Raw genomic sequence first — 26820 nt, 5'->3', positions numbered from 1 at the left:
GATGTGACACAGTATCATCTTTTTCTTGGCAGAGTTGACATTTCCTGTGAGCACTAATTCCTTGGAACGTAGCTTTCATCACGTTGGTTTGGAGGAGTTATGATCATGCCTTCCATCAATATTTCTCACATGTTATCCATGTAGTGGCTTTTTCCCCCAGCTGTTTAATTTATTTTCAGATTTTTGTTTCTTATATCGAGCCTTTGTTTCTGTTGTTTTCAAACTACAGTGGTGCCTCACATAACGAGCGCCCCATTTAACGATGAATCCGCATAGCGATGCGGATTTTGCGATCGCAAAAGCGATTGCATTGCGATGTTTAAATAGGGTAAACATCACATTGCGGTGATCGGTAAGCATTTCGCTTACCGATCTTCGCATGGCGATGTTTTAAAACAGCTGATTGGCGGTTCCAAAATGGCCGCCGGATCAACAAAATGGCCGCATGCAGCGTTTTCGCGAGATTTGTTCGCTTACCGAGGCGGCAAAAATGGCAGTGCTATGGAGGAATTCCGCTTAGTGGTGAGTTTATCCCCCATAGGAACGCATTATGGGGTTTTTATTTCCGTATAGCAATGATTCCGGGTAGCGACATTTTTCCTGGAACAGATTAACGTCGCTATGCGGGGCACCACTGTATTCTAAATTTTCACTGCTTTTAGTAATTTTTCTCTGCTTGTACTGATATAATCATTTAGGCTTTTTTCTTCCTCTACTATATGCTGTATTTGCAGTAATCCATGGCCTCTGATTTTTTGTGGTAAATATAATCTGTGTGTGATGCGTGTTCATTAGTTTCGGTGTTTTTCAATCCAATTCTCCTAATTCGTTTTGAATCCAATCTATTATTCCAGCTGGATATCTAATTACTGGAATGGCCCATCATCATCATCATCATCATCATCATCATCATCATCATCATCATCATCATCATCATCATCATCATCATCATCATCATCATCATCATCATATTCTCAAAGGCTTTCACAGGTGGGATCTGATGGTTGTTGTGGGTTTTTCAGGTTCTTTTTCAGGTTCTGAAGGTTGTTCCTAACATTTCGCCAGTCTCTGTGGCTGACAAACTGGGTTACACTTCATGCTTTTAAGAAATCTGCACCAACTCTATAGCTGTCCAAAAGTGCCAGTTTAATAAGATGGGTTGTGCTGTAATGAGTGTTCAGGGAGAACCATGCTTGGGATCCCTATTGTTTTCACTTCTAATGGTTATTCTTAAGTCACTAGCCCACTTTATCTTACCTCACAAAGATTTAAAAGAATCTTTAATTGATGTTAAGTTGGCAAGTGGTGCCTTTCTATTAATTATGAATTCATGTTATGCAATAGAAATGTTATTTAAATTTGAAACAAATAAAAATTAAAAGTTAATGACAAAGCATCTGATTTTTGGCATTTATATGTTTCATTTGTCAAACAAGCGATGGTTCAAAGCTTTTCTAAAGTAACAACAATACACAGGATGTCAGTGGTTATTTTTTGGTATAAATGACTTTCCCTCCCATTTTGAGGCTCCCAAAGGCTTCTCCAGGATAAAAAGGGTAGACTCGGAAACTCCAAGGAGCAAGAGAAGCCTGTGACCGATTACATTATCTCCTTGGCAGGTATAAATTACTACAACAGGATTTTGTCATTGATTGGCAAGTTGTTTTATTCTGTGACAAAAAATGTACACATTTCTGGCAAGATGGGTGTCTGCAGGGACTGGGAGGGACCAAAAATTAACTTTGGGGGCTGCATGCATTTTACAGTCTACAGAGTCTCACCTTGATATATACCGAATGCTTAGGCACTTTGATACCCAAGTATCTCAACCAGTTATTAGAATGTATACTCTAGCAATTAGGTGAATTAACCAAGAATTTCAAAGGAATTCCAAAAAGGAAGCAAATTAAAACTTCCCAAGCTGGTTTGGCTAGCAAGCAAAAAAGAAAGGCAATCCTCTCCAACATCTCACTGCTTTTCCTGATTATTTCTGTACCTCTCCCTAAAGTTATCATGAAGAAGTTGCAATACCTTGCTGTATTCTTTTTTTAACACTGGGAACAGCCCAAGGGCATCACTAACTGTGGCAGTGATTATTTTTTAAATCTAGAAGTACCGCACCTTTAAGAGTTTATTTATACCGTTTATTCCAATAGGAGTTTATCCCAGTGTGTGTTCAGTAAATTATGTTGCTTTTGATTTGTAATTGGCTACCTGGGAAATAGCATGGCTTTGTTTGCATGCCTGTAATTTTAGGCTCATATCACCGAATAAACATTGTTGTCCTGAAGCATAATATTGTAAGGGAAGGAAATATGATGTTGACTTAATGAAGTTTAACCCCCAGATCTCTCTGAATGGTTTGATACAGAAGCCAGTCCATAATCTTAAATTATTGTTGTGTTCTCATTGCTATGTATGTTCTGTCATATCATGTGTCTTGTGAAGACCTGAATAAGATTGTCAAGGTATATGAAATATTTCATTATCACCCCCTACTGAGTTTCTGCAGTCAAGTGCGAATTGAACCCAGGTCTCCTACGTCCTAATTCATGACTCCTTCCACTGTACCACAATAGCTCTCACAATATATTTTGCAGCATGTCAAATTAAAAATACAATAAATGCAGTTGATTTAAAATGATGATTCAGTTCCTGAAGTTGCTATCAGTCAACATGACAAGTCCAGACAGAAACTGGCTTTTGTCCCACAAATATCCCAGGAAGTGTGAATTGGTCCAAAACTGTCATATCTTCTGAGTTTCTCCTATATCTATAGGGTGGCAGCATTTTGGGTAGAGATGGGTCTTTCATATCTCAAAACCTGTTCCATGTCATTTATTTTCTTTGGTGGTTGCCAAAAGAAATGTTTTGCACATATATGATCTCACATTTATATATATTAGGGTTTGGAAATGTCTAAAATCTGAAGAAAAACAAAGAATATTGAGGTCGTTGTTTTGACTTCCTTTTACTCAGAAGAGGACTAAATGAAGCATTCACAGAAGTCCTGAATCTGGAACTATAGTTATTTAACTTATATATTCCACTAACTTATTTTTGCTTAGCTCGCTCTTCAATACAGAAATTACTAGGGACATGAATCATAAGAGAGAAGCAGCGGGGGAGGGACGAGTTGGCTGAAGAGGTTTCTCTCTCATCCTGTCATCAGCAAAACTTTATTATATCTGCACCAAAATCTATCTGAGAATGCTGCCTGTTGTGATGCTCTATTAAGTCATTTCAGACTTATGGCAGCCCTATGAATTCATGACCTATTCAAAGACCCATATATAAGACCCCGAAACAGATTTTATATCCTTAAAGTTGAGGCTTCCTTTACTGGCTTAATCTGTCTCATCTTAGAAAAATAAAACTTGTATATCTGTTGAAGACTTGGTTTTAAGCTGCTGACCGCTCCTGACTGAAAGCCTACAGGGGTGCCTCTTCATACATTCCAACACATGGAATGTGTCTGTGTGAGCAATTTCATATGTATATTTTCAAAATTTGACAAATTATCCAATTCTTGCAAAAAGTTACTTGAACCATAGGAGGTGACCTCCCATCCTAGTCAGTGGTTGGGATAACAGGAGTAGGAATCCAAGAAAATCTAGAGTTTCTCATGTCCTCCACACCTTCACTTCAGCAATGGGAGAAGTTTTCCCTTTGTTTGTTATTCCACAAGAGCAACAAACCAGGGCACAAAATAAATACATAAAATAACACATGTTTCCATTTTGAATGAAATTAGTGGGTGGCTGCTATGAAATCAGATCTTCCATGTGAGTATTGGGTGTAGGATATGATGCTGCCACAGTTTTCCTGATATTTTGCAACAATTCACCATCATATTTATTCTGTCACATGTGGGCATGCTGAAGTGTCTGAACTGTCTTTTGCAGCAGTGGCTTTTTGCTCTGCTGAGGTGAAAGAGGTGGGACATGGGAGCATAAGGGGAGGGAACTGGTCTTCTATCCACCCGTGTAGCTCTCTTACCATACGGTGGAGCAGGTATGGGCAAATTTAGTGGCCACGTGTTGCCCACCCCTTCACTAGTCCATGAGACAGACTCTGCTGTCACTAAATCTGCCATCATAAGAAGGCAACCAATACATTTTCAGTCCTTACGACCAACCATTATCCTGCACAGAAAACTCCCATATGAGGTGCAGTTCAATGTCCTTTCCAGGGAATCCTGTGTAAGACAACAGAGAGGAGACTAGATAGCATTTTGCAAGAAATGAAAAGATTGCATTGTGACTGACTCAAGTGTGTTACGTCTTACACAAGTCTTTCTGTATCACCCATATCCATTCCTCCCCACATCTTGAATATGTATAAATCAAAATTTTGCCTTTGTAATTTCCAGTCAGACTCTCATCTTTGGTAGCATCCACAGCAATACTCCTTCAGAATAGTGACCATTTATTTTAAAGATAATGATTTCCTCAGGCTCTCACAAATGTGTGAGCAGTAGTGATTGGAAAAAGTGGGAGAAAGAGCAGCAGGGGAGTTGGGGGAGACAAAGATAAAGCTGGAGCCTTCAAGGTTGAGTTGCCATAATTGGGCACCTGCTAAATCTCATCGTGCCTCAGGTGGCGGCTCTGGATTCCAGGATGGAAAGGAAGTCCGATGGGTCTGGCTGTATGTGTGTGTGTGTGTTATCTTTTTCAGCCCCATTCGTGTTCTGATGGGGCTGGCTGTGCGTGTGTTTTTTAAAATTATTATTATTATTATTATTATTATTATTATTATTATTATTATTATTATTATTATTATTATTATTATTATTATTATTATTATTATTCAGCCCCATCATGTTCTGATGGGGCGTGCTGTGTGGCGGTGGGTTTTTTTATTATTATTTTTTCGGCCGGAATGTATTAATAGGGTTTCAGTGCATTTCAATGGGAAATGGTGCTTCGACTTATGACCATTTTAAATTACGATGATTCTTCTGGAATGGATTAAGTTTGTAAGTCGAGGCACCAGTGTAGTTGTTTAGCCATTTCTATCTCCACATTTTCTATCCTGTCTATAACAATATCATATTTAATACATGTTCATTGTGTACTATTTGTTTACCCCAACCTTATATTTAGCGTCAATTTACCTTAAAAAAAACACCACCACCATATTATGCCTTTACCCTGATTAGTGCTCCCTTATTTCAGTTTAATTCTCTTTTTAAATATATAATATATGCCCCTCTGCAATTCCAGAAGTTAGGTATATACATGCTTTCCAACACTGAGTGCCACCTTCCTGTTTTTCCCCTTTTCATCTTCTATGTAATTCCTTCTCTTAATCTTTTTTCAATTTTTGATTCTGTCTTTCTAAACATTCTGCCATCTTTTGTGTCCTCTGAGGCCATTTTATGCATTTGATTTACCTCAATAGATCTTTATACACTTGTTTATCTCCAATAGATCTTCCAGGCTATTTTTAATTAATTCTGCTGATTTTTCTCCCCTTATCTTCCCTTAAGATTCTCCTCAACTCCACTAGGTTTTCCCCATTAATTTCCTCCAGTCCTCCTTTAGGTTGGCATACACCATCCATCACCCTCTCATTCCCTTGTTCATTATTTTCTGTCTCCTGTTGACTATAATTCTTCTTCAACTGTGCCATGAATAATTTTGCTCGTTTGTTGTGGGATCTCACTATTTCTAAGATTGCTTGAAGAGTAGATTTTGTTTCCTCCCAAAATTGTTCTTATTGTGTGATTATGTTCCAATTGTCAAAAAATTGTATTCCAAGTTAAAGTTGTTCACATGCTTAAAGTAATCAATCCAGTTCCATTGAGCTTGAATCCATTCTCCAATGTAGAGAATTTTCCCCGTCTAAAGGCTCAAGGTCCCATCCAGTTCAACATCCAGGATACAGCTTGTCGGTTCCACTTTGGCTAAATTAGGCTTTCTAGCCTTAATCTGTTTGTAGTTCAGTTCCGTCCTCAAAGAGAAAGGGAGTTCCAAACTGTCATAGAACATTCAAGGCCATTGATTCTAGCCATTTTGCCAGTGCCTTAAATAGCTGTTACACATATCATAAACAGATTTTGTTTTCCAAAGTTATTATCAGTAGTTTTAATATCGAACTTCCTTCCTTTAAGTATAATTAAGTGCCTAGTTAATGCCCAATTTATTTTCCTTGTGTCTCCCTCCATCTCTTCCTCTCCCCCGCTCAATCAACAATGATGGAGAGCTATGAGACACTATTTCTGCCATAGAGGTTGTCTTGTCCAGGGATAGTAAACAGATACAGTTTTTAAAGATCGTTCTCACCCGTTTGTAGCACGATATTAATTAGGCTGCTTTATCGCTTCTTCATACCCGGCTACCAATGACTTGCAAGCAAGCTAGTTCAGCTGCTTGTTTCCAGGCAGTGTTGAAACTGACACACACACCAGTGGACTCAGTAAGGTGATAACCAGTGTTTTCACCCTGGTGTTCGCCTTCTCTTTTATCCTGATGACCTATGGCTGTATTGGTCATAGGTCATAGCTAGTCGATTGGGGAGTTTCCTGGATCAAATGTGGGTAACCCCCATTCCCCCGTGATCAACAGGCTTCTCCCCCATTTCACCACTTCTTCGGGGTGATTTTAACCCCATGGGGGGGTCCCAAACAGGTCAGAATTCAGCCCAGGGGAGGGAGCCCCATCCTCCTCCTGCTGTCTCATCACAGTGTCAAGCCGGATGTCCCTGAGTCTTATTTTCTAAAGTGTTAGGCTTTGGTGAGGGTGGATACCAATAACAATTGGGTAAAGAAGGGGACTTCCACAGCTAATTCTAACCTTAAGGAGCTGGCTTTCCGCTGTGCATTTTACTGGAACGTAAGGAAGTTCCCAGAAATTGCATTGAACTAGATCCTTTTTTTTCTGGCACACCCTTTTTAAAAATTTGATATATTAAATACATGTTTGCATTCACTTAACCTGTGTATTTGCATACATAAGTGGTCTCACCCACCTTATTGGCATATTCTCTTTCATGTCCAAATCAGCTTTGAAATTCTGCACTAATGTGTTAATACTACTTTCCTTTTTATTTGTTTTCACCTTCTTAGGAAACTCTGAAGTCTTCATGGGCAATTCCGAGACACTGGTGACCGAGTTCATCTTGCTTGGATTCTCTGATCATCCTAGGGCCCAGGTGGTGCTGTTTGGGGTGTTCTTAGTGGTCTACCTTGTGACACTCCTAAGCAATGGCCTTATGGTTGTTTTCGTCATCAGCAGCCCTCTTCTTCATACTCCCATGTATTTCTTTCTCAACAACCTTTCCTTTTTGGACATGTTCTATACCACCTCCAGTGTTCCACGGATGCTGGTCAACTGCTTCTCCTGGAGACCCACCATTTCCTTCACAGACTGCATTGTTCAGATATACATCACTTTCTTCTTTGGTATAGTGGAGTGTTTCTTGTTGGCTGTCATGGTCTATGACTGCTTAGCTGCTGTTTGCAGCCCCTTGCATTACACTCTGATCATGAACAAGAGACTCTGTGTCCCACTTCTTGGGCTTTTGCTTTTCTTTTGACTCTTATTGCAGTTGTGTTACAGCCAATGCATTTCTGTTGCCACAATGTCATCAACCATTTCACCTGTGAGTTGCAGGCTTTCCTGAAAATAGCCTGCTCTGACACAAGCCTTGGTCAGTTGGCAGTCCCAGCATTAATCACGACATTTGCTTATGAACTCAAGTAGAAGAATCCATACATTTTAATTCATGAACAGTTCCTATTAGTTTTGTAATTAGCTCTATAACTCTGCAGCTTTGAGACAATGACACTCATTCCCCAACAGCTATTTCAGCTGGTAAAATTAGTGGCTGACAGAAGCCAAGAGGGAATGCAGCCGCTTTGTACCAAACTCCTATTGTGTTAGCGCTATTCCTTTCCATGCAAACCCAGCATGGAAAGAAACAGAAGACTTTTAAAGGAAGTGGAAAATATGCTTCTTTGGAAATATAGCTAAAATCAAGCAGTAGTTGCCCTTCCCACTCTCATCTACCCAGGCTTATTGACTGCCAAATAAATAAATAAATAAATAAAATTCAATGCCAGAGTTACAATGGGTATCTATTACCGCTTTAGAATTTGATTCACTAGGATATTAATGTTGGGGTCTCATAGGAGTTCTCTGCCTCCATATTTTTCATGTATGGGGAGTATTAAGGACATGTTCGTCCACAGATCCAGGACATAAGAACATCCTACAGTAGAAGGTTGGGTTTCTGTTACATTTTGATATAATAAAATCCCAAGGTAACCCAAAGCCATTGCCATCAATTCATAATTAGTGCCTCTTGAAAGATTATTTTTCATTAAATATAGAATCATAGCATTATAGAATACAGTGCTGCCTCACTTAACGAGGATAATCCGTTCCAGCGAAATCGCTGTAGAACGAAATCCTTGTTAAACAAAATAAAAAATCCCATTGAAATGCATTGAAAACCCGTTCAATGCGTTCCAATGGGCTGAAAAACTCACAGTCCAGCGAAGATCCTCCATAGGGGCGGCCATTTTCGGTGCCTGTATAGCGAGAAATCCATCCAAAAACACAGCGGGGAGCCATTTTATACAGTGGGCGGCCATTTTGAAGTCGCCGATCTGCTGTTTTAAAAACATCATAATGCGAAGAATCGGTTCCCGAAGCAGAGAACCGTTTGTTGCAAAGCGGATTTTGCCTATTAAAACATCATTTTGCAATCACAAAAGTAATCGCAGAACAGTCATCGTATAGCGGTTTCATCGTTTAACGAGGCAATCGTTAAGTGAGGCACCACTGTAATTAAGTTGGAAGGGGCCTATAAGGCCATCTAATCCAACCCCCTGCTCAGTGCAGGAATACAAATCAAAGGACACCTGTCAGTTGGTTGTCTAAATGTCTCTTGAATGCCTCCAGTGTTGGAGCACTCACCACCTCTCGAGGTAATTTGTTGCATTGTTGTACTGATCTAACAGTTAGGAAGCTTTTCTTGATATTCCACTGAAATCTGACTTCCTTTAACTTGAACCCATTGTTGTGTGTTGGTCAGTCTGGGTGGATCAAGAACAGTTCCTGTCTTCTGTCTCATATTTAGGAGCAGGTTTCCCCTTCCAGTTAGGTGAGGTGAAAGCAACTGACCAGACAGCAGGCTGCTTGGTGTTTCCTCCCCCGCCACTGCCCGGGAGAGGTCTGAGCAGATTTGAATGTAAGCAGGAATGAGCAACATGGTCACGTCTCCCTGCAAAATAAGTAGGGGGTTAAGAATGGCTGTGGCGGCTGTGGCAGTTGTGGGGTCAGCAGATACAGCCGTTCCTCTTCCCCTGCCTCTTTCGGTGGGCAGCTTGGCCATGTTGCTCTCTCTGGCTGACCTTCAGATCTGTTCAGACCTGTCCAGAGCAGCAATAAAGGAGAGGAATGACTCATTGGCCACCCCCAGTAGTCCTCTTTCCCAACTCTGTCTTTTGAGGGGGCTAGAATCCACAGTTATGCTTCTCCTTTCTCCTCCCATCCAGGCCGGCTCTGATTTTGGGAAAAAAAAACTAAAGGCACAATGAGACTGAGATAGGTCCTGCTGCCCACGCTGCAGTTCTGCCTGTTCATTTGAATGTTTTTGTCTTTGGACCAAACATCGCCAATGTATTGGTCCTTTGGGGACTAAATATCACACTGAAGGTGTCATTTTCAATGGGGTGGTCTGCGATGGTTCAGCACAACTTCGTTCAGGCTCAACCCTCTACAGTTTTTTTGTAAAAATTATTTACTAGTTCAGTGCTATGTCAGAAAAGTGGTAATTCAGAAGTGACTTTGTCTCGTCAATTCAGTGCTATGTCACCTTGTAAACAAAAAGGGCTGTGTGGGGAAGGCAGCAGGGATACGGGAAGAAAAAAAAGATGATGTACTACAGGCAGAAATGTATCTGACTGAAACATGCTTAACCTGTAAAGAAATAAAGAAGTGGAAAGCAAGACAGATTTTAATTGTCAGATGAAAAGCTTGCCAGATTGAAACTTTTCTTCTTTTGTATTTTTTTATAAAAAACTAAACTGCTTTACAAACAGTGGTTATTATTGTTGAGATTGGCTGTCACAAGATACTATATCACACATAATGCCAGGGTGTATTGTCAGTGATGTGTCACTGAAACGTCGCAGGTTTTATGTGCATGCTTCACCAGAAAGTGTGCTTACTTTTTTTTTTAAAAAAGGGGGCATTATAAATCCTTAGCTGTGGCAGGGAAGCAAAGGGAAAAGGAACATTGGCCGTTTGCCGAATTTGTCCCTATCAGTGATAATGACTGCATGCCTTGGCAGAGATCTTTTCCAAAGGCCAAAATGCACATCAGCCTCAAGAGAAGTTGGGTGCAGAGGAGACCGTGGGATACTTGCTTGGCTTGATGAGGTATTATGAGCTGTGGCTTTTCCCTCCAGGGTCACTGTTCTTCTCTTAGCTTGAGTCAGTTACAGAACTCACAAAACTGCTTAAGCTCTGAAGACCTGATGGGATGCAGCAGATTGTGCAAAGTTCCCTGAACAATGGACATTTCTTTAAACAATAGCTTCAGAGCCAAGACACACTATTGTGAGGTATCATGGACAAGATGTCTTCTCCTCATCCCTTCTCTCCAAGTTCTATTTGGTGAACAAGACTGGTGTCCCACTCCTATCTTGTTTCTTCCCCTGCAATGTATACTGGACCCTGATGCCTCAACGGAGGCATTTAAGATCTTTCTCCCTGCCTGAGAAGCACAAGTGGACTGAATCTTCATCTTTCTGTATCCTCGTCCTAGGTGAGTACTGACAGAAAGAGTTACTGATGCCAAGCCCAAGATGAATCTGGCCTCTAAGACCCTGTGAGAAATCGGTATTGAAAAATATCTGTCAGTTGTGCTTTGATTTGGATTCCTGCACTGAGCAGGGGATTGGATTCGATGGCCTTATCAGCCCCTTCCAATTCAATTATTCTATGATTCTATGAAATACTCTGCCTCCTTTTTAATGTCAGGGAAAGACTAATAAAAGTGAGGAAATGTTTTGTCACTTAGTTTTTAAATTGTCTCAATTTCCTTCCCATAAAATTAAATATCTATTGCAAGAATTTTAAAAAGTTGATCTATGCTTTTTAAAAAGAACAATTAAACAAATGGATGGGTACTTATATTTTTCACTTTGGGGGCAAATCTGTTTAGTACTAAGATTAATACTAAAAAGTACTAAAAGAAATATGTTGCTTCCTAACTCTCTAAATGCATGTGAGCACAATTTTTGTTATCATTCCACAAGCAGGCAAAAACCTTTCTCTTCAGGCAAGCTTTCCCCTTAGTGACTGGCTGCCTGATTTTAAATGAACAGTTGTACTTTAGTGCTGTGAATGTATTTTGGTGTTGCTTTTGTTTACTGCTTTTCAGTGTGCTATGTAGTATTTGTTGTAAACCTACTGTTTTTAATATTTTAATATTATCTTTCAATGGTGTAAACTGTCTTGGGTACTTTTTAAAGAGGAAAGGTGGGTTAAAATATTTTAAATAAATTTAATATAAAAAATGCATGCACTGTACTGAAATGGGTTAAGTAGACTTATATGACAGGAATTCAGAGTCTAGGACAAGAAGGCAACTGTTCCCAAAATGTCTATGTTTGATTGTTGGCTTTTGCCAGTCAATTGCAAACTATTATAAAGGTTGCTAGCTCATGTAATTAGATGTCAGATTAGTTAGCCTCTTGATTTATGGTATGGATATGGTATGTGCATATTGGAGGGAAATAATAATCAATAAAGTTAAGGAAGGAAGGAAGGAAGGAAGGAAGGAAGGAAGGAAGGAAGGAAGTTGCCTTGATCTTCACTTCTCAGAGTTTCATTTTAGAAGTAATCTGGCAAAATTAAATGGGAAATTTATGGTTTCAACAGAGCAATCCTATACCTTTCTACTCGGGAACATGTTCTGTTCAGTTCAATGGGATTTTATACCTGGGTAAGTGTGACCAAGACGGCAGGCTGCCAGAATGACTTGTGTGATCTTCCCTTATTCACAGCCAAATAGTTTTTAAAAGAACCCAGTGTAACTAACCTTTTTTCTTTTTTGACAGATACCAAGGCAGCCATGGGTAATAACAGTGATACAGTGGTGACTGAGTTTATTCTGCTGGGTCTCTCCAACCACCCAGCAGCTCAGATTGTGTTCTTCTGGGTCATCTTGGTCTTTTACATTATCAACCTGATTGGAAATGGCCTTATGGTTGCATTGATTATCGTTGACCCCCACCTGCACACCCCCATGTACTTTTTCCTCAGCAACCTGTCCTTCTTGGACATTTGTTATACTAGCAGCAGCATCCCACAGGTCCTGGTTACCTGTGCCACAGAGAGAACTACCATCTCCTTCACTGCCTGCATGGCCCAGATATACATTAGCTTATATTTTGGCACCACAGAATGTATCCTCCTCGCTGTCATGGCATATGACCGCTTTGTGGCCATATGCAGTCCTTTACATTACACAATGATCATGAACTGGAACATTTGTATCCATATGGGACTTGGGACTTGGGGCAGTGGCCTTGTTTTGACTCTCATCCCAACTGCGGTAGGTCCTGTGCGATTTTGTGGCTCTAACATTATTAATCACTTCATGTGTGAGGCACAAACTGTTGCCAAGCTGAACTGCGCCAACACCCAGCTCAGTGATATCATTTCGTTTGTCAACACGGTGGCAGTGCTTATTGTCCCTTTCACTTTCATCTTGATGACGTATTTGCGTATTGGTTTGGCTGTGAGGCAGATCCATTCTGCCGAGGGCCGTAGTAAGGCTTTTTCCACTTGCAGTTCTCACGTGGCTGTTGTCAGCATTTTCTACAGCTCTGCCATGTACCTTCAGCCAAAATCTAAACATGCCTCAGACAGGGACAAAATGATTTCGGTTTTTTATGGAGTGGTGACTCCCACACTCAATCCTCTGATATACAGCCTGAGGAACAAGGATGTTAAAGGGGCCCTCGGGAAACTGTTTGGAAGAGGAAGTGGACTTGTCCACAAAAGCTCACATTAAAATATAGCACTTAGTCTTTAAGGGGCCAAATTATTTTCCTCTTTTTGTTTTGTTTTGTTCATTTTTTTGCTTGATACATTTAGAAGAGAGGTAAGAAATTAATATAAGGGTGAAAAAACAAAATAAAAATACACAACGGATTAAAAAGTTCATTTTCTGCCTACTCTCAACCAAGTCCGTAACTGTACTATATGTTATGGATGAGAATATGTAGATTAAATCATGTAATGAAGATGGGATATGTAGTTTTGAACAATGTAAAATGGATTCCATATTGGTTCTATGTAAGAATGATTTTGTATGATGGGAATGTTATTCCAGAGGGCTGTGGGAATGGTTTTCTTTTAGGCCAGTACAAGCCAATACAAAATAAGAAGACCAGACACTTGCTAGGCAGAGAAAACAATAGATGGAGAAAAATGTTTCTCATGAGAAGAGAAGGAGGGGACTACTTCTACCACAATACGCTGTGATTGGATAACAGCATGGGAGATGAAGAAGACAGGAGGAGTCAAGAAGGTAGAAAAAGGAACTTTCGCCATGTGCAGTGTTCCATCTTGTTCCTATTTTTCCTTTTGATAGAACCATAGATTTTTCTATGTCTTTTTGCCTGCTGCCCCATGCAGGGAAAGGACTGGGGAAAATATAGGGAGTTGAGGAAGAAGAGAATGGAGGGCTTTAAGCCTTTTGCCTACCCTAAGGAAGCTTTTAGAGATTTTTAGAGCTTTTGTAATTAAAAGGGAATTAGTTGCCTTAATTGTATTTGTAACAAGCCGTGAAAACACTTTATTGCTATGCTTTTGCATCAAACTGACTTTATTCTGTAAATCTATATTTTTTCAATAAAAAGATCAATTATAAAATCTTTTTGGTCTCTTGAACAGTGAAGCCTGTCTTAGCTATTCCCAGAGGGGGAAGCAAGGCGACATTAAGCTACTAATTGAGCCAGGTAGATCTTAGGACTACAAAGCTCATGTGTAACTTCCTGCTGAACTTTGTTAAGGGTCAGCAAGTATCTTTTTAGGGCAGACTTGTAAGATGGGGTTTGTTGTACACCCTGGCTGAGGTCACCAGGACTCAACCCAGCTGCATAGGGGTACTCAGACTTCCAATTACTCTCTGTCCGACCAACCAAGTTCTCCCTCACAGGAAGCTGGGTCGTGACACTATAATATCATGGAACAACATGATATAGCTATTTCTCTTCCGTTCCTTTTGTTGACCTATAGGAGACATCTGACTGGAAAGCGGGTATTAACCAGGTAGTTTTGTTTGATTCCAGCATTGTCCCTTCTTGTGTTCATCTTTATTTCTGTGTCCTACTTCTTATCAGTAAATTGTTCCAGACATGTAACTGCCTCATCCTCCTTTTAATTCTTCTCCACTATTGGGTTCGTTATTGCTGCTATTTTGTGGGTATTTTAACTGGTTCGATGTATGTGTAAAGCTTAACTGTGCTGACACTTTATTGACTGGAGAACTGAGTTCCAGTTCCAGAAGGAAGCGTCAGCGGTGTTTCTTCTTTGCTGCCTCCTTGTTTTTGTTTTCATAAATCTAATTTCTTTCCATGGATTTACAGGACAAAGTTTTTCATTTAAGGTCTTTTTGAGAGAAGGAGAGCTGTAGATACTGTAAGAGAAGACAGAGACTTCATTCTGTAAACGCCTAGGAACTTTGGTTCCTTATGTTAGTATAATCTTATCAGTAGGACCTTTCAACTGGTAGAACTCCCGTATTGTCTCCAGGACAATCCCACATGGGCACCCTTGTCTCCATATTTCAGACTACAGGTCTCTAGACAGTTTTTTCATGTTTACACTTCTTGTACAGTGCCTGTCTACTTTTTCTTCATATGGTTATTACACAATAAATATTGGGCTCCCCCTGTGCATTTCTCATTTTCTATCCTGATCCCTTCCACTAGTTTTTGAACTTCTGAAAACTAAATATTGTTTTTATAATGTTGTATACTAAATTAAGAAAGAAATCAAGTTATTAAAAGGAGAGAGGGCTCCATTTTTATGTGGATCATAATAGCTATTTTTAGAATAAGCACTGGGCTAACTCCACGGTAGTACCAAGTAGAACAAGTGCTACCGTGTTTCCCTGAAAATAAAACAGGGTCTTATATTAATTTTTGCTCTAAAATTGCATCAGGGCTTATTTTCAAGGGATGTTTTATTTATTTTTCGTGTACAACAATCTACATTTATTCATATACAGTTATGTCGTCGTCTTCTGGTTGTTCCACAATGATGGAGGGCGGAGTGTCACTTAACTGGGGCTTATTTTGGGGGTAGGGCTTATATTGTGAGCATCCTGAAAAACCATACTAGGGCTTATTTTCAGGTTAGGTCTTATTTTCGGGGAAACAGGTTGCTGAGATAAAAAAGGCTTGTTAGTCACAACTGATACAAGTTCCATTGGTTTCAATAGACCTCCTCTGCTTGATGGTAACAATGGTTAGCGTCTTATTCACTACATGCAAAGTGGGAGGGAACTCATGTAAGGGTTCACCGTCCCCCCTGTTCCAGCAGATCTTTCACTGGGGGACCTGATCTTGCAGCCAGTGAGAAAACAGGCATGTTGCAAAGAGCCTGCTAGAGAAGGAAGTGGGAGATTTAGGTGATTACCTCCCTCCACACAATGTTTAGGCAATAAGATACTAGCCAATGGATTTTGCCCATGGTTTGTATTTCCTCCCCCATCTGTGCCACTGATCACTGCTCCATGCCATGTCAGACTATTGTGTTGGAAGATCTACTGTATGTATGCACATAGAGGAGCTATATCCTGCTTCTTTAGGCTCCAGCCTTTGCAAGCAGCTTACATAAAAGCTATGTTAAAACATTCCCGCCAATCAAGCGGTTCAAAAGCATGCAAATGCAAGTAGATAAATAGGGACCACCTCGGTGGGAAGGTAACAGCATTCCGTGTCTAAGTCACACTGGCCATGTGACCACGGAAGATTGTCTTCGGACAAAAACGCTGGCTCTATGGCTTGGAAACAGGGATAAGCACCGCCCCCTAGAGTCGAACACAACTGGACAAAAATTGTCAAGGGGAACCTTTACCTTTATGTTAAAACATAAGGTCATAAAAATACATTGTAAGCCACTGGGAAGGAGGGGCAGAATATTTTGGAATATTCTGATGGCTTAGAGGTCATAGAATCATTCCACTAAAATAAAATAAAACAAAACAAAAAAGGAGGAAGAGGAGGAAAAGGGGGTCAGAGACAGGCACAAAGTAGAGTACAGGGAAGAAGAGTGATTACATTGGCATTTTTTTCTCAGTGACGAGCATAGTTTGGGGGCTGTGGGGAGAGGAACCTCTGCAGCTGTAGAGAGGTGCGTTTCCTGGGTCGAGCCTCTTTTTTCCCTTTCTCAGCCTGCCAGGAGTGTGTGAAGGTTGCTCCACCAACATGTGAGGCTTCCTTCCACCCAAAGGTTACCTAAGCAGCTCTCTGGAAGTAAAGGCTGAAGCGGGTGACTGCAAAGTCCAGCTCCCTGGGGATGGAGAAGCACAGCCCCTAGGAGTCTTTTGGTACAAAAGCACAGCCGTAGTGTTGACATCATCAGCTTTATGTCCAACTTTATGCAACTGGATTTTAGCCAAGGACACTCTGCCAATGGGCCTCTGGTGATATTCCCATGAGACAGCTTTCATCTAGAGGCCCACAGCCAGAATAATCAGTGCTGGCTATTTTGAATGGGGTGGGGATGAGAGGGAGGGAGTCTGAGAACTGTAGTCTATGAGACTAAATTTCTGCTTCCCACTGACCACATGACATAAAAGCCAATGCACATCAGCCCTGACTCCCCTCTATTCATAGTTTTTCTTCTATCACTGAGGTTTCTACTTTTTCTGAGAGCAGATTCATTCATAAAAATTCAGGTAATATGACCATTTGAATCAATGCAGAAAAGTGTGTGCAGGTTGGTATGATTGCGTGGTATCTGGGGGAGGGAGCAATGTTAAAACACTGGGAAAGGTGGATCTTTGCAAATAATGCAATTTCTTTTCTTTTTTAAAGGCTTGGTGTCAGTACTGTTGCACTAGGGTACCTAGACACAGCCACAGCCACAGCCACAGCCACAGCCACAGCCCCCCCCCCACAGAGAGAGAGAGAGAGAGAGAGAGAGAGAGAGAGAGAGAGAGAGAGAGAGAGAGAGAGAGAGAGAGAGGCGAAGGTTGATACTCCGCCCTTGTTTACAGATTATTAAGGTGCTTTTCCTGTCACCATGACCCCTGTGAATGAGCTGCAAAAAAGCCACATGAGGAGACAGGAGTTGCCAGTTTCCTCCTGTCTCCTCATGTGGCTAGTTAATGTGAAATTATCCTGGAAAACCTGACTTCACAGGTGTGACTTCATGGTGGGCCAATTCACATTTTTCCTCACTGTGGACTCATACCTTCACTCCAGAACAATGAACATAAAGGGGATTAAGTTACTGAGGAGAAATCAGAACAGCAAAGATGCATTTGCTTGGTTGTGTCTTGCTTTCCCTCATGGCATATTAAAGGCCAACAAGTTTTATTTGGCTAAGCTTTTATAGACTACAAACCACTTCAGCAGATGCATGATGCGGGCTGCGGTGCAGAAAAGCTTGTTCTCATTGAAAGATATTAGTTGTTACAGGACACAAGACCGCTTATTGATTTTGCCACTACAGAGTATTTGAGCTACTCCTCTCCCAAATCTTCTGATTCCTGCTCCCTATAGCTTGTGCACTTGTTTTTAAAATAACATACCTAAACAAATAAACAAACAAATCATTCTACTGCCCAGTTAGATGGAGGCACCTTTTCAGTTCTCAAACTTTTAAAACTGATTGATGTAATCGATTAGTTGAGCAAAGGTTGGTTGCTTCCTTGTTTCCATTTTATTCCTAACATAAGCAAGCCACAGTCAACAAGTCACTAAGAGTTATCCAACCCCAATCAAAAGTCCATGTGGAAAGAGACCTTTTTCTCCATGACTCTCCTCAGGGCTCCCTTGACCTCCTTGTTCCTGAGGCTGTAGATCATTGGGTATAGCATGGGAGTGACATTGGTATAGATCAAGGAGACCACTTTGTCCTGCTCCAAAGAGTAGCTGGCCTTTGGCCGGATGTAGATGAAAATAGCACAGCCATAGTGGAGGATGGCCACAATCAGGTGGGCAACACATGTGGAGACGGCCTTTTGCCTGCCATGGGCACATTTGATTCTCAGGATGGAGTTGGCAATGAACACATAAGAAGTCAGGATCAGCAGGAAGGGGACCAGAAGTGCCAACAAACAGGCAACAAAGACCAACACCTCGTCAGTGTGTGTGTTGCTACAGGCTAGGAACAACACAGGCGGGATGTCACAGAAGAAGTGGTTGATTTCATGTGAACCACAGAAGGGTTGCCCGAATATCAGTGCTGTGAGGCCCAGTGAGAGAATGAAACCAGTGGCAGACACGCTGGCCAGTAGTTGGAAACATAGTGCCCGACTCATGATAAGGGTGTAGCGCAGTGGATTGCATATGGCCACATATCTGTCATAGGCCATCACAGCCAGCAAGAAACACTCTGTGGTGCCCAAAGCAATGAAGAAATACATCTGTGCTGCGCATTCAGGCAATGAAACTTTCCGGCTCTTAGCCAAGAAGTTAGCCAACATCTTAGGCACAATGACCAGGGTGTAGCAGACCTCGATGCAAGAGAGGTTGCGCAGAAAGAAGTACATGGGCGTGTGGAGGGTGGGGTCAACCAGAGTCACCACCACAATGGCCAAGTGTCCCAGCAAAGTGATCACATGCATAGCCAAAAATATCCAAAAGAGATAGAGCTCATACTCTGGCAGGTTAGAAAAGCCAAGAACGATGAAATCGCCTGCGGTGCTGCTGTGATTCCAGCCACTCAACTCCATCGGAATCTGCTGAAAGGATCACAGAAAGGGTAAATAAATGAGATCTTAAAGCCAGCCTTGGTTTCACCTACATTATTGCATATAGGTATCATCATCATATCAGGGCACAATATCAAAATGTTGCAAGTATCTAGTACTCAAGGACAGAAGTGAAATGTTATCTGTCAAGTTTTTCCTGATGAGATGACTATTCTTTATTATGTGGTCACAGACCCAAGTTAAAACAATACAACAATAAGAACAAAATAAAGATAATTATCCAAACGTTCCCATATTCAGAAAAAGTGGACATTTGGATTAAAAGGCCTTTTTATGAGATATTACAACAGAAGACAGGAACTTAGCTGCAGGCTCTGTAAGTGTTTTGTTTATTAAATGCTAGGAGCCAACTCACTGGGCGTTTGGTGATCAGGGACTGGTTTGGCAACAGAAATGATTTTTGCCCATTCCTTTAACTGGTAGAAGTAGAATCACTGGGGAGAGCGAAAAATAATAATAAAATTGGACACAAAGTTTGGCTGCCTGCTGCCATTACAAGTAGCCTGAAGTACTTTATTTAGGGGGGCAAAAATAGCAAGAAAGCCTTGCAGGACAGCCAGAACTTTAATACGGGAAACCATGAATGTTCACAGTATATTTGAACCCCAGGGGGTTTTGTTTTACCAAAAACAAGAGTAAGCAGATTACACTCCAATTGTAACTTAGCAAAGGAGAATATTTCTTCACTCTTTTAAATCACCTTCTTCCTAACACAAATGTGACCTCACTAAATGATGAAAGAGGACTACAATATATCTCAATTGTTACCTCATGTTTCTTCAGTGTGCTCTGCTGCGAGTATTTAGGCCATGACAGATAGCTGAGATGAAGGTGTATTCCGAAGCAAGCTGAGCATCTTGCAGTATTTTAAACATTAGCTAAAAGTAACTATTCTAGTTATTTTAAGTAAGTAAAAGTAACCAATTAGTTACATCTGACAAGTGGAAAATTTTAAAAATACTTAAAAAATATATAACATAGTGAGTATTTAGAGATCACAGAACTGTAACTGTTATAATTTAGCTAATTAATTTTTAAAAACAAAATTTCAAAGCTCTGTATTATACTAGTTTTTAGCAACCAGAGACAGGAAAAAAAATGGTTTTCCTGATCACTGAAGAGTAGAGGATAGGTCTTCAAAAGATTAGGGCAAAAGCTGCAAATATTGCACTAGACCAAGTATGACCCCAAAATATTTTATAAACACAGTAATAAATTCACGTAAATACAGATTTACAAAAGAATACATAGGTTCTAGTCAGCCATCAAACATAGAAGTGAACCAGCTTCTAAAATTGAAAACATGCAGTGGATATTGAAGTAGGAGGATGTGGAGTTTGGTGAAATTGTTAACGTACAATACAGTGAAGAGCTCCTGTAGTCACATTTCAAGAGTATGAGTACAGACACCAGTAATTAGCATAACGAAGCAGCAGTAATGTATTGCTACTCAGATATTCGGGCAACTTCAGGAAAAATGTATTTGCTACCAATCCCAGTGTCCGGCAGTCAATGTTATGTGCCCTTATCAAAATGGGTACAAATTTCAGTTCAGTTCATTGTATATTAGAGTTTATCAAAATACACACACACACACACACACACACACACACACACACACACACACACACACACACACACACACACACACACACACACACACACACACACACACACACACACACACACACACACACCCAGTGTGTCGGGGGCAGGAAGTGAAACTGATAGATCTAGCTGTTCTCGAAGGCTGGGTAAAAAAATTGTTTCGTTTTAATCATCATTCACCACAATTTGCAAACTTCTTACATGGGAGAAAACAAAATGAATGATTTGCCCATCCTGATCTGACTCTGATATACTGTTAATAAGTCTAGATAACTATGTGTGAAGAAGTCACCTCGTCCATGAACACTCACATTAAAATATAGCAGTTAGTTGTTAAGGCACCACAATGTTTTCATCTTCTTTTGTTTATTTTGGTTTGGGTTTTGCCTGGCATGTCTTCCCATCTATTCTGAAGCAGCCAGTTTTCAGATAAGCTCCTAAAGAAAACGACAGAAAATGAACTTCGCCCTGTGAGACTAGAATCTTGCTGTACACTTTGCTGGTGAGCTCTACACACAAAAGATGTTATTATGTACAGGAATTATAATCCTGTGCATTTTAGCGTTTCTCCCAGGTTTAGGAAGGATATACATCATGCGGTGTAGAAACAGTAATAATCACATACAGTTTTGTGTTTCTTCTGCTCTGTCCAAGTGAATCTTATGTACGTTCAGGAAAGGAATTGTAATAATCCTGTGCAGTTTGGCATATCTCCCGGGGTGGGGTGGGTGGAAATGGAACTTCTGAGAAATTCTATGAGATTTCCCACCAGATTGAGGGTCAGGACCAGGACAGAAAAAAATCTTGATAGGAGGAGAAAAGAATGGTTCTACCACCTCAGTTTCTCTCTGAGGATGGAAAGTTACAAGATTGATGGCCCTAGACTACCTTTTTTGTGCGTGCCCCCAAAAAACCCCACGGAGACCACAGTTCTGACTAGTGGAGAACTGTTTCCAAAGATAAAAAGATCTGAAGTTCAAATTTGCTCAATGTAAGTAAGAAGGCTTTCATGTCTTATTTCATATTTTGGATACACTATATATTTATTTATTTAAAATATTTTTACCCAGCCTTTCTCTTAAAAAAAAAAATGACCCAACACAGCTCACACAGTTAAAAAAAGACAATACTGAAAGTGAAAAATAGTTATTCAAATGTTTAAAAATAATTAAATAAACATTCTGTTAAAATTAGATTCAGCCTTTCACGAAGTCCTGCATTCATAGTCACTTAAAACTATTATACCAGGTTTATTTTGTGGTAAGCTCTCGCAAAGACTACTCTGAGTTGCATTAATCATCTTAATTTGAAGAATATATCCAGCTGTTCTCATAATAGACTTTGAGTTATTTTCAACAGAAGAGTCAATATTATTTTGCTCTCTGGGCTAAACCGCAGAAGCCTGTGCTGCAGGGTCAGAAGACCAAGCAGCCATAAGATCGAATCCACGTGACGGAGTGAGCGCCCGTCGCTTGTCCCAGCTCCTGCCAACCTAGCGGTTCAAAAGCATGCAAATGCGAGTAGATTAATAGGGACCACCTTGGTGGGAAGGTAACAGCGTTCCGTGTCTAAGTCGCACTGGCCATGTGACCACGGAAGATTGTCTTCAGACAAAACGTTGGCTCTATGGCTTGGAAACGGGGATGAGCACCACCCCCTAGAGTCGAAGACGACTGGACAAAAATTGTCAAGGGGAACCTTTACCTTTACCTTTACCTTTACCTTTACCTTTACCTTTACCTTACCTCTCTCTCTCTCTCTCTCTCTCTCTCTCTCTCTCTCTCACACACACACACACACACACACACACACACACACACACACACACACACACACACGGCAACTGTAGAATTTCCACATGTAGTTCCTTTGACTCTAAAATGTTAACAAATTCGTATTCTATAGCAACTCTTACACCCACTTACCTGGGAGTAAATCCCACTGAACTCAATTTGTTATACTCCTGTGTAGATACTAGGATTACACTGCCAGCTGTTTATTGCTTTTTCATTTCTTACCTAAAACAAACTACTGAATTTATGGCAGATAAGAGATTTGAAGCACAGAATTATGGATTTATAGAGGTTCACATCTTGATCACTTTGCTATACCATTTTTCTGGAGTACCACATCACCCATGACTAGGCATGGGGTACACCAGTGATTCCCCAACATGTCTCAACACTGCGAAACAATACTAATGCACACCTATACTAGAGCTTTGCATTTCCTATGGTACATTTTATAAAGTATTTTAGTACATCCAAATTAAAATATCTCTTGGAGCCTGTTTTGCATTATTTGCTCATATTTTGTAACAAAAATGTGTTTAATAGATCTATCACAATATCACTCAATCACAAAATCCAGTCCTTTTAATCACAAAAAATACAGATAAGCAACGGGTTGTAAGCTGAACATTCAGAATTTAGTCGGAAGGACTGGGCAGTGAATATGATTCACTTACCACTGAGTGTGAATGAAATCAGGTTTGTACAAGCTAAAAGAGGTCTTGCTATGCCTTCCTTTTTAACTTTTACTGACAGGGCTATCAGAATTCCCTTCCAAATAAACGAAAGGAAGTATACTTTACCTCCTGAGGTGCTGGGCTGGAGAGAGTCTCATCCTAGTTCTTGAACAGTACTTGCAGACAAAATAACAACAAAGTAAAAATAATACCACATACCTGTCAGGCTAGATGTGCATGAAAAAACACCACATAAACTAAAAGAAAAAGAACTTCTCCGACGCAAGCAGAAAAGACTCCCTGGGCTGGAACCAAACACATTTTAAATCTGAAAATTGTTCCTTGCTCACATTAATCTCTTGTTGATCCCTCTGGTGTGGGGGGTTCTGTCTTTCTCCTCAGCTTTTGAATAGCACACAAGTAACATCCGGCGAATGCCTTATGCATCAGGAGCCATACATAATGGCTTAAGCATCGCAACACAATTAAAGCATCACATAAGCCTCAAGGGACAGAAGACGTTGAAAAGTTTAGAATTCATCACACTCAGGGGAAGGTTCATATTGGTAGCCAGCACTGAAGTTTGGTGAGTTGCAACTTTAGACTTTGTGGCCATAGGAAGCTCCTTTTATTAGATGTGAGCATGTATAAGTCCCCCCTATTTTAAAACGGGATAAGCCAACCACCCCAAGATATTGGGGCTCTCCTGCTCCTTCTTCTGAGTGGCACCCCCGGACACCTGTAACCACATCCTAACCTGTCAACACCACTAGCACCAAATACAACTTGCTATTGCAATATGTAGCAATCACTCAGATCCATTAGTAATGAAATATCCATTACCACCACACTTTTAGACAGCATCCAGTGCCTCTCTGTCCTCCCTGAGTAGAAAGAACTTCCTTTCAGAGGACAAGAGCAGCTGTCACATGACGTATCCTTCTCCTGTGTCCCCACCAAACACACCTGTGAGGGAAGGCCTCTCCTGACTCGCTGGGTTTTGTATCGCCTTCTCTGAGCCAAGCCAAGCCAATATTATTAAATGGAGCTATCACACTGGTTTCCTGAGAATTCTGATAAATGCTATTAGCTGTGTGTGGTGCTATTGTCTGTATGCAAAAGTAGGCTTGAGCTACTTCTGCAGACCCATTAGACAAGTAGGTCAAATTCAGCCCATGGCAGAATCAATCTCTTGGGGCTTCTTAGAGTTTTTTCCCTAGTCAGTGAGCTTCTCTTCAGTATGTCAAAGAATAGATCCTATACATAGTTTAATTCAGAAAGGTGGGCAGGCTGGCTCCAAAAACAAACATAAGCAGCAACAGCTTCTTTTTCTGTGGAACATATCCACCGTGGGAGGCAATGGGGAAGAGGGTGTGGGGTTAAGGGATGGTAGGAGGAACTTCTACTCCTTGGCCATCTTTTATAAAGGACATCTAGTCAATGTACCTTGAGGGAGGGTTTATGACATGGACAGTTACATCCTGCTTATTTGTTTGATTTATACTCTGTGTTTTCCTCAAAACTGGGCCTCAAGGTAATTTACAGGATTGACTAAGAGGGGTACAGATTGAAAACACAGAATATTAAATCAATAAACAGCATCCACCAACTAAAAGCGATTGTTCACTACTTAGTTATCTGCTCAAAGTCCACCTGAATATAGGCAAAAGGACAATAGTAAGATGGCCAGTCTAGGCTCTTTTGGAAGAATACAGTATTCCACAATATTCTGCAGTCTTCCTAATGTCTCCACAGTTCTCCGGTTTAGAAAATGGATTTCAAGTGCTATAACCTCCTGGCCCTTGTATCTCTCGATCTGGAATTTCACATTTTGCTACTCAGCATAAATCACTCTCCACACCAAAAAGCTCAGTTGCCAGCTTGTGCCAGCTGTGCATGTTCTAGGAATGGCAGCATGTGGGGAAGGCTCTACCTTGCGTCCTCTCCTCATTATAAACATTTGTCAGTAGCTTACTAATGAGGAGGCTATGAGTCTGGTGTGGAAGACTGGGACACAGAACAAGAAGGGCTCATTCTCCTCTTTTAGTGAGTCCGTCATGTGCCACCAAGTCAGAACCTTAATAGGACTTTCAAGGTAAGTGAGATGTTTAAGGAGTAGTTTTACCACTTCCACCTCTCCAACGTGTTTCCATGGCCAAGTGGGGATTTGAATCCTGATCTCCAGAGTCCATCACTGAATCCATTACACCACACTGAGTACCTAATTCTTCTCCTTACCAACTGGGATTCTCCCTATGAATTCTGGAACAAGTGCATCTAAGTGACTGTGAGTGTAAGAAAGAGAAAGAGAGAGATGGTGTGGATGTGAGAAATGGAGTCTCTGTGTGTGTTTGGGGAGTGAGGGGGGCAATGGCATCACCACACCCACCAGTACATGTCCTTGCAACTCATGCCGCATCGCCACATGTAGCTCTTGAGGGCACCCCTGACCATGGTAAAACATTTAAACCTTCTTTTGAGGAAATATGTTTTATCACAATACATTTACCAAGTATTGTACCTGGGAATGGAATAATAATAATGCATCGAACTCTAATCATATGGAAATAATGGCACAAATTGGCAAATAAATAAATATCCATTCCAATTGTTAAAACATTTCTTTATTTATATTTTATATTTTAAATCAATGTATCCAACAAGTTATAAGGACAATGTATCCTATGTCAATATTCCATTCATTCCAATTCCCAAAATGAAAATACAATTTTCTATTTTTTTCTTTTTTTAAAAAAATTCAACTCACATCATAACAAAATGTTCAAAAGGGTGCCCAATCAGTAAAACAATTTTTTTCAAACCAAGTAGCAATAAGACAGTTTCAACAGCCTAGCTCACTGCATATGTGCAATCAAATAACAACATGAATCATATGATCATGGTTGTGCAACCATGGCACTTATTTACTTAGCCCTAAAACTCATCAAACATAAAACCACACAATCAATACAGCGACAAAGGTTTTTGAATATAATGCTCATCACACACAAAAAAGCAGCTCTTGCTCCAGTCACCACCTCATCTCTGAGGATGGCAACTAAACAGCGAATGGGCTCAGACAGTGATGGTTTTAACAAACTAAGCAGGCAGGTGGTCCTTTACCTTGAGTTGTTTTCTAAGGGCAAAAACACACCTTACAGACATCCAGTGAGCTGTAGCCTGTTTTGTGTTGCAGAGATGTGATTCAGGCATTCATATTTGAGAGATCAGACTTGGAAATAATTATATGTTTTTATCTGAAGACCAATCATGAAACAAAGCAAGACGATTTGCAGATTAGGGAAGGTAATGAAAGCTCTTGCTCTGCACTTAGACATTTTCACCACTTAAGAAATTTCCACTTCCACTGATAGATGATGTGTAATGTTTGTCTCCATTGTCAGTTCAGAGTCTGATGCCAGAACATATAGCTAAGAGCCGTATAGCACTTTATATACCTCTAGAGCAGGTGTCTCCAAACTTTTCAGTATGAGGGCCACATCATATATTTTACACATTTTGAGGGGTGAAGGGGGAGGAAAGGGGGGAGGGAGGAAATGTTTTAAAAAATGAATGAATAAGTTTTATTTGTATCGACAAACCTGTACTTTTATACTACAATAGGAATGGAAATGCTGGAAATGCTTGTTTAATTTCAAAATATTGTCAAACTGAGGTTTCAAGCTTGAAGAGCCATTTATTAGAATGGACAGATAAACTTGCTTGATAGTTGGATTTATCTATGTTGCTTCTATGTTCCAAATGCACAA

The 26820-nt window shown here is 40.5% G+C and overlaps 2 protein-coding genes across 2 annotated transcripts; one reads left to right on the top strand and one right to left on the bottom strand.

Moving 5' to 3' along the window:
* Positions 1-9368: 9368 nt before the first annotated feature.
* On the top strand, positions 9369-14364 carry LOC110071767 (olfactory receptor 13H1-like). The gene has a single exon (XM_078386446.1). The coding sequence runs from the start codon at positions 12091-12093 to the stop codon at positions 13033-13035; it is 945 nt and encodes a 314-aa protein (XP_078242572.1). The 5' UTR covers positions 9369-12090; the 3' UTR covers positions 13036-14364.
* Positions 14365-17979: 3615 nt separating this feature from the next.
* Positions 17980-20068, bottom strand: LOC110071766 (olfactory receptor 10Q1-like). The gene has a single exon (XM_020779412.3). The coding sequence runs from the start codon at positions 18934-18936 to the stop codon at positions 17980-17982; it is 957 nt and encodes a 318-aa protein (XP_020635071.3). The 5' UTR covers positions 18937-20068.
* Positions 20069-26820: the final 6752 nt, after the last annotated feature.

The sequence above is a fragment of the Pogona vitticeps genome, chromosome 2, assembly GCF_051106095.1.
Source record: "Pogona vitticeps strain Pit_001003342236 chromosome 2, PviZW2.1, whole genome shotgun sequence".
Classification (NCBI taxonomy): domain Eukaryota; kingdom Metazoa; phylum Chordata; class Lepidosauria; order Squamata; family Agamidae; genus Pogona; species Pogona vitticeps.
Note: the sequence above shows the minus strand (reverse complement) of the source record. Positions and strands in the feature narration are given on the sequence as shown.